Source organism: Ipomoea triloba, chromosome 15, assembly GCF_003576645.1.
Source record: "Ipomoea triloba cultivar NCNSP0323 chromosome 15, ASM357664v1".
In the NCBI taxonomy this organism is placed as follows: Eukaryota; Viridiplantae; Streptophyta; class Magnoliopsida; order Solanales; family Convolvulaceae; genus Ipomoea; species Ipomoea triloba.
The window spans coordinates 12,249,749-12,258,465 of record NC_044930.1 but is presented as its reverse complement, the minus strand read 5'-3'; the positions used below and the strand labels follow the sequence as shown (position 1 = coordinate 12,258,465).

Genomic DNA, 8,717 nt, shown 5'->3' with positions numbered 1-8,717 from the left:
TAATACCCAAGTACGTTGTCTCTGTAACGCCTCAAATTCATCATCCATAGCAGCGCACCAGTATTTATTTTGACTAGCTTGTTTGTAGGTTGTTGGCTCAGTTAAGGGAGGTTCATCAAAGGGAATAGCGGAAGAGTAGAGTTTGAGTTTAAAGATGCCATCCTTCGCACGAGTGGTCATAGGGTGAATAGGCATTGGAGGACGTCGTGGTACGGGTGGGTTTATGACTGACGGGATTGAGTTTGCAGGCAATTCAGGTGAGGGAGGTGGGCTGGCAGGTTGGATGGGTGAGGCGTCAGGCAGATGAGTAGGGTTGGCAAATTGGGTTTCGGGTGGTGGGGAGCCGGGTGGTGGGGAGTGGATGGATTGTGGTTCGGGTAGGGTTTCAGGTAGATTGGATGGGATGGTTGTGGGCATATAGCCAACTGGTTGAGTATCTAGAGACATGTGAGCAGGACCAGATGAGATGGTAGGAAAATGTGGGAAGAGGGGAAGAACACCAAAGTACGAGGAGGATGGTGAGGATGAAGTTGGAGGATCCGTTGACACCTTGTAAGGAAATGAGAACTCAACAAAACGCACGTGACGAGTGACAAAGACTTTGTGGGTGGTAGGATCAAGGCATCAATAGCCTTTTGTGAGAGGTTCATACCCAACAAAGACACACGTTTTGGAACGAGGTTGAAGTTTATGGTCAATTTGGTGTCGAAGATGAGGGTATGCAAGATAACCAAAGACACGAAGATAAGAGTAATCAGGTGGACGACCATACAACTGTTCAAACGGGGACTTATTAGCAAGTGATTTTTTGGGAAAGTGGTTGATTAAGAAATTAGCGGTAGCAAGAGCATCAGTCCAAAAAATCACAGGTAAGTTTGTTGTGTGAAGAAGAGTAATAATAGTTTCAATAAGAGGACGGTGCTTGCGCTCCGCAACCCCATTTTGCTCAGGTAAGTAGGGGCAAGTTTTTCGATGTAAAATTCCAAGGCTTTGGAGAAAAAGTCCGAAATGTTTGTTTACATATTCATGGCCATTATCAGTACGAAAACATTTAATAGTAGTCCCAAACTGATTCTAGACCATAAACTGAAAACTTTGAAAAGCCCAAAAGCATCAGACTTATTTTATAAGGGGTAAAGCCAGAAAAATTTTGTAAAACCATCAATGAAACTGATATAGACTCACCTTTTATATTGTATAATGGTAACAACTACAATAATGAGCACTAACAGCCTCCTAATAAGTGCAACGACTCCCCTCCAAAAGTGTCAGAGTTCATCAATAATTGTTGTGCGCTCTCCACCATAACAACTCTTTGATGAGGTGGTGTCCTATTAAGTGCATTGGGACTCTAAGAATCGTTTCATCTCCTCCTGCTTCACTCTTGACCGTTACCAATTGACCGTGTTGATTGCTTTGACAACTTGGGGTCAGTCCAAATGTGTTTCGGGTTGGGTCCAATGACTAATCCAATTATCCTATCACCAATCTCTTACTCCCAAACTTAGAGCGTAGCGAAGTCAGCTAGAGAGTAATGAAAATGTATACTCATTGAATAGAGACACTTTCCAATGGTTAAAAAAAATATTGAACGAAAATTATACTTTTTTTTGTCATTTCATCTTTCTCAATTAAACTATTTTATTACTATTATTTTATAACATAAATAAAAAATAAATGACAAATAGATGAGTCTTGTTTTTGCCTAACCTAAATTTAAAGTTTGCTTTGTAAAAAAGGTAGAAATGACCACAAAGAAAACAAGCACCCGAATGTGTTGTATTGATTTCGGAGATATTCGTGAAACAACATTTTCAATCTTGATAGTTGTTTTAGTGAAAGTTTAATTTTAATTTTAATTTTTTATTTATATTGATATTTACATTTTAAAAATAATTTATCAATGTTAAAAAGATTCAGTGACATAATTCGTTTATTCCAGTTATATAAGATAAAATAAAGTAACGTAAGCATAATTATGTTGTATAATAGTGTAAATTATGAGATAACCCATAGTACTGTGACATTATCAGCACAACATAATTTTAGTTATATTAATATAATATGTTTAACCTCTTTATCTTAAATATATTCTAAGATAAAATTGGAGAAAACAGTACTTTTAAATGACTAAGTTATGTACAAATTTAATAAACAATGAAATTATTGAACGAAGTTAGTAACTACTAAGGTTTGGTGGACAACTAATGTAGTAATGTACAACACTAGTTCCATAATCTACAAGAGAAAGAAAAAATCTTTTCTTATGAGACATCTAGTAAATGCAATTTTCACCTTTTTTTTTCAAAACATACAAATTTTGAGGTAATATACTCCCTCCGTCCCATTTTATGTGTCTGATTCGGTTAACGAGGCTTGACTGAAGTTATTTTAAATTCAATTTTTCATAATATTAAGTTTAATATTAATATACAAAATTTATATATTTAGAAAATACACTAAAATTACTATTAAACACAAAACATCAAATTTAAAAATAAGTAAAAAATACTAAAGAAAATAAACAAAGAAGAACGAGTTAGTTTGACCAATAAATAGTTAGTAAGACAAATAAAATGAGACAGAGGGAGTAACAGAATTCAAATTAACACTCTATTGCTGATTTATTGACTACATATATAAAATATAATTTTTGTGGAACATTAAAAGTTCATCATTAAAAAGTAAAAATACTAGATGAAGATATCTTCCGGGTTTTCCTAACGGAGTTTTTGTGTTTTTGTACAATATGCGTAAATGTCAATATAGGAAACAACAAGCACCAGTGGTCTAGTGGTAGAATAGTACCCTGCCACGGTACAGACCCGGGTTCGATTCCCGGCTGGTGCATCTCCTAAAGTGATGAAGTGTGTGCTCATTAGTGGTGATTATTTGGTTTCCACTGTTTCTTGTGTGCGTTTGAGCTTCTTTTAATTTGTTTCCACTATAACCTCTGCATTTTGTTCTCAAAGTATAACCTCTGCACTTTGTCAATAACATTTTGTTCTCAAATTGTTTTTTTTTTCTTTTTCGTTTTCTTTTTGGTAGATACACCTATAAGGAATGATGTTTTGTTAAAAATCCATCATACTTCTTCTCCACAATTAAACAACAAATGATATCGGATTTTTTAGAACTAATATAACTTTGATAGTCATTTTGAAAAAAAAAATGTATATATACATATTGATTTTAAAAATATTTATAAAACAATATAATTAAATATTCCTTATGTTCCAGACTTCCAGGCATCCGGACTATTACCCTGAACCAGGGCTTGCTGTGGGACTCCTTTGCCCCTTTGACTCAATGGGTAAGGGGTTGTTGGATGGTCAAGTCCATGGCCGCTTTATTAAAAAAAAAAAAAATTTCTTTATGAAAGAAAAAGAACTACTCTTTCTAGAGAACTTCTATCACGGGACTACATAAAGAGATTCCTAGTGTTAAAACAACTATGTAATTTAATGCAAAATTATGACAGAAAATATTTTGGCGCTTTTAAGCCCTATTGGCAAACTAGGATCAATTGGATGGCAAACCGGTTGATGCGTACACGGATTGCTTCCCGCAATAAGTGCACACTCAAGGAATCACTCAAGAACCTTTCGTGTCCAAAAGAGGATCTTACCTTGTAGACTCTTGGATTTTGAGATCCCAACTCTACAAATGTCTCACCAAACTAACAAATAATACTCTCAACCCTTAGATTATTAAGCAAGGCTAAGAATTAGAGTATTAGGAATCTAGCACTAGAATTAAGATACAAAAATAAAATTAGCTATATAATATGAGTAATAGTATTCTTTTTGGGTTTTTGGATATGTGTGTGAATATAAAGAACAAGATAAGGGGATAAACTAACGTCCCACTAGCCTACCAAGATTGAATGCTTCTCACAAACAACCTAAACTTCAATGCACTTCTCATGCAAAGAAAAGAGAGAAATTTCACTCAAATTGAATTCTTACAAGGTGTGTCTCAAACCATTGGGTTTATGGGGTATTTATAGGGGAAAATAAGGTATTAAATATTCTAGGTCACTAATCCCACCCAAAATAAAAAATTACAACTTTGTAAAAGTAATTCCCACCCAAAATTAAAAATACAAAATAATTTCCCACCCAAAATTAAAAATACAACATTTTGCAAAAGTAATTTCCACCCAAAAATAAAAAATACAATTCTTGCAAAGTAGTTTCCCACCTAAAAAAAATACACCTTGCNAGCATCCGCACATTCCTTATCATTCACATGTAAGGGAATCAAATCTAAGGGGGTTAATGGATTAAAACCATAAGCAACCTCAAATGGTGACATATTTGTAGTGGAATGTATAGCTCGGTTATAAGCAAACTCCACATATGATAAGCTTTCTTCCCAAGACTTGAGGTTTTTTCTAATGACTACCCTTAGAAGTTGTGTTAGAGTTCTATTCACAACTTCGGTTTGGCCATCTGTCTGTGGATGACAAGCAGTAGAGTACAAAAGTTTTGTACCAAGCTTTCCCCAAAGTATTCGCCAAAAATGACTTAGAAACTTGGCATCTCGATCGGACACAATGGTGCGTGGAATCCCATGTAAACGCACTACCTCTTTGAAGAATAAATCTGCAATATGAGAGGCATCATTAGTTTTGTGACAACCAATAAAATGAGCCATTTTACTAAATCGATCAACAACAACATAGATTGAGTAATGGCCCCTTCTACTTCTAGGTAACCCTACTATAAAATCCATAGATAAATCAGTCTAGGATTCCTTAGGAACAATTAATGGTGTGTATAACCCTTGTGGGAGAGATCGTGATTTAGCTTGTTTGCAAGTAACACATTTGCTAACAAACAATTCCACATCCCTTCTTAACTTGGGCCAAAAGAAGTGTCCATGTAGGACTTCATAAGTTTTAGTCACACCGAAGTGTCCCATTAATCCACCACTATGGGCTTCCTTAATGAACATTTCTCTTAAAGAACAATTTGTCACACACAATCTATTTTCTTTGAACAAATATCCATCAAGTAGATAATATTTGCCAATTGGAGTTGTAGAACATGCCTTATATTTTTCTACAAAATCAACATCATTACTATACAATTCTTTAAGAAATTCAAAACCAAGTAATTTGGCTTGTAATGATAAAAGTAGAGCATACCTTCGAGATAAAGCATCAGCCACTCGGTTTTCCTTACCTTGTTTATACTTGATAACATACGGAAATGCTTCAATAAACTCAAGCCATTTCGCATGTCTCTTGCTTAACTTACCTTGCCCCCTAAGGTGTTTGAGTGCCTCATGATCGGAGTGTATGACAAACTCTTTAAACCATAGGTAATGCTCCCAAGTCTCAAGAGTTCTTACAAGTGCATATAACTCCTTATCATATGTAGAGTAATTAAGTGCAGGACCACTTAATTTCTCACTAAAGTAGGCAATAGGATGTCCTTCTTGCATAAGAACAGCTCCAATACCTATCCCAGATGCATCACACTCAATCTCAAAAGTTTTATCAAAGTTTGGTAACGAAAGTACCTGAGCAGAACACAATTTTTCCTTGAGGATTTGAAAGACTTGTTCTTGTTTAGGGCCCCATTCAAATTTAACATCTTTTTTCACAAGTTCATTCAACAGGGCTGCAATTTTACTAAAGTCCTTGACAAATCTCCGATAGAAACTGGCAAGACCATGGAAACTACGGACTTCAGTTGCTATTTTTGGTGTTGGCCAATCTCGAATTGCTTGTATCTTGGTCTCATCCACTTCAATGCCTTCAGAACTTACTATAAAACCAAGAAAAACAACACTTTCCACACCAAAATAGCATTTCTCAAGGTTAGCATACAATTGTTCTCTTCTTAAAACAAGAAAGACTTCTTTAAGATGTATTATATGCTTTTGAGAGTCTTTGCTATAAATGAGAATATCATCAAAATACACAACAACAAATTTTCCAATAAAATTCCTAAGAACATGGTTCATCAATCTCATGAAGGTGATAGGGGCATTTGTTAATCCAAACGGCATAACTAACCATTCATAGAGACCATTTTTAGTCTTGAAGGCAGTTTTCCATTCATCTCCCTTTTGCATTCTAATTTGATGATAACCTCTTCTTAGATCTATTTTACTGAAAATTTCAGCCCCATGCAATTCATCAAGCATATCATCTAACCTAGGAATAGGATAGCGATACTTTACCGTAATGTTATTGATGGCGCGACAATCAACACACATCCGCCACGTGATGTTATTGATGGCGCGACAATCAACACACATCCGCCACGTGCCATCTTTCTTGGCGCGACAATCAACACACATCCGCCACGTGCCATCTTTCTTTGGTACAAGTAGTACGGGTACAGCACATGGACTGAGGCTTTCTTGGATGAATCCAACTTGTAACAACTCATCAACTTGTCGTTGAATCTCCTTGGCCTCGTCAGGATTAGTGCGATATGTCGGTCTATTAGGCAAACTTGCTCCAGGTATGAGATCAATTTGATGTTCAATCCCACGAATTGGAGGTAATCCCTTTGGTAACTCTTCAAGAAAGACATCTGCAAATTCAGAAAGCAAAGCAGAAACATCAGAAGGGATAATTTCACTTTTAATAACATTTAAACAAAAATCAATCGGGTAAAGTAAGAAAACTCCCTCTCCCCTTCTTAAGGCTTGCTCCACTTCTCCCTTTGTCATGAGCAAATTATGAGAGGATTGCGTAGTGTCCTTCTTCATCCCTTCCTTTCTTTGCTTCTTCTCATGAGCTATGGTATTTTGTTTTCCACTAGTGGTTTCCTTCATGGCCTCTTTTGCCTTTTGGGCAAGTTCTTCCCTCAATTTTTTTGATTGCACTTGTTGGTTGTACACTTCTTTTGGTGCTAGTGGAGTCAAAGTATACTTCTTACCTCCCTTATGAATGGTGTACTTGTTTGTCTTACCATGGTGTAAGGTGTCTCGGTCATATTGCCATGGCCGACCAAGCAAGATGTGACAAGCATGCATTGGGATGACATCACATAACACATCATCTTGATATTTTCCAATAGAAATAGAAATGAGGGCTTGTTTGTGTACCTTGAGTTCACCATCATCATTAAGCCATTGTAGCTTATAGGGTTGAGGATGTTGGATTGTTGGTATTTTCATTGCATTAACTACATCCTCGCTGATCACATTGGTACAACTCCCCCCATCAATGATGAAACTGCATGTAGCACCGGGAATCTTGCATTTTCCATAGAAGATGTTCTCTCGTTGTTCTTCTTGATCTAGGACAACTAGAGTGCTCAAGGCTTTGTGGACAACGCAGTTGAAATGTAGAGCATCATCTTCTTGCACTTCTTCTTCAAAATGGTCATCTTTTTGTCTTTCTCCGATAGGCTCCAACTCTTCGTCATCAGATTCATTTGCGAACATGTATTCTCGCTCATCTTTGCCGGTGGTGAGAATTTTTTTGGTGTTGGGGCATTCTCGAGCATAATGTCCTCGGCCTTGACACCTGTAACATGTCACAATACTAACCTTTTGCTTTGAGCCCTCTTGGAACTTCTCTTTCTCCCTTTGGTTATTTTTCTTCTCCTCCTGGGTGTGGGATGGTCGAGAGTACTCCTTTTGTGTCCTTGACTGATAGGAGTTGTTAGTAGCCCTCCTTGGTTGATCCCATTGAGAAGACACAGATGGTTTGCTTCCCCTTTCAGATCTCAACTCATCTTCTACCTTCGAAGCAACTCGAACCAATTTGTCCACGTCGTCAAATTCTTGGTTGCGGAGTTCTCTTCGAATATCACGGTTGAATCCTTCAAGGATACGGGCTATGGTGGTCTCGTCATCCTCCTGGATATTTGCTCGTGTCTTCAATCTCTCCATCTCCTTGTAGAACTCACGAACGGACTTACTGCCTTGTTTGAGTTCTTGTAATTTTCTGCGCATATCACGATAAAAATTACTAGGCACAAACTTCCTTCTCATCTCCCTCTTAAGCTCTCCCCATGTCTCTATAGGTTCATCTTGGTCTTCTAGACGCCTACGACTAAGTTGTTTCCACCACAATTTAGCAAAATCTTTTAGGGATGCTATGGCTGTTTTAAACTTCTTTTCTTCCCCAAAGTTATGAAACCCAAAAATATCCTCCACTTCATCTACCCAATTTAAGAAAACTTCGGGTTCATCATCCCCATTAAAAGTAGGCATTTCCATTCTTAAAGAGCTAAGATTATTATCTACCCTTTCTTCCACAAATCTTCTAGGGAGCATGCGAGGTAAACTATTATATCTTGTTATTTCTCTACCCCTCCTCTCTTCTTGGTTTCCTCCCTCATGATTTTGTACTCCCTCATTTTCAACTCTCACTCTTTGATTTTCTATGTTTTGTAGCATATCACTAATATCTTTCATCATGGTCATCATTTTCTCCATTTGGGCAATAATACTACCTTGTTCACTAGTACTAGCCATACTTGACATTCCTTTAAGTAAAAAAAAATGCAAAAAATAAGAAGATAGTAATCAAAAGGAAATATTTAATCACTCACAGTTCATTCACTCTTTTTTTTTTTTTGACTTTTTTTTTTCTCAAGTACTAGTTCTTTTCCTCTTGGTCCTTAACAAAGCTTAAAATTCACAAGGGTTGTATCCACCAAAAACAACAAACCAAACACTTGTAGAGTTTGAGTCTAGTAAGCACGAAAGGTAGGAAATAGCATGTACAGAGTGATGTAGAA

General features: G+C 36.6%; 1 protein-coding gene and 1 non-coding gene across 2 annotated transcripts; one reads left to right on the top strand and one right to left on the bottom strand.

Annotated features, from left to right (window-relative positions):
* The first annotated feature begins 2,779 nt into the window (after positions 1–2,779).
* On the top strand, positions 2,780–2,850 carry TRNAG-GCC. The gene has a single exon. It is a non-coding gene; the product is annotated as a tRNA-Gly (tRNA).
* A 4,034-nt stretch (positions 2,851–6,884) lies between these two features.
* Positions 6,885–8,451, bottom strand: LOC116005690. Its single transcript, XM_031245932.1, has 2 exons — positions 7,072–8,451; positions 6,885–7,025 (listed from the first exon to the last, which is right to left on the bottom strand). The coding sequence occupies exons 1-2, from the start codon at positions 8,449–8,451 to the stop codon at positions 6,885–6,887; spliced, it is 1,521 nt and encodes a 506-aa protein (XP_031101792.1).
* Between the last annotated feature and the right edge of the window lie 266 nt (positions 8,452–8,717).

Bases quoted from the DNA above. Each gene is read 5' to 3' on its own strand.
- LOC116005690 (XM_031245932.1), bottom strand. From the start codon at position 8,451: ATGGCTAGTACTAGTGAACAAGGTAGTATTATTGCCCAAATGGAGAAA. The intron at 7,026-7,071 runs GTACACAAACAA...GAAAATATCAAG, and splicing joins ATGATGATGGTGAACTCAAG to ATGATGTGTTATGTGATGTC.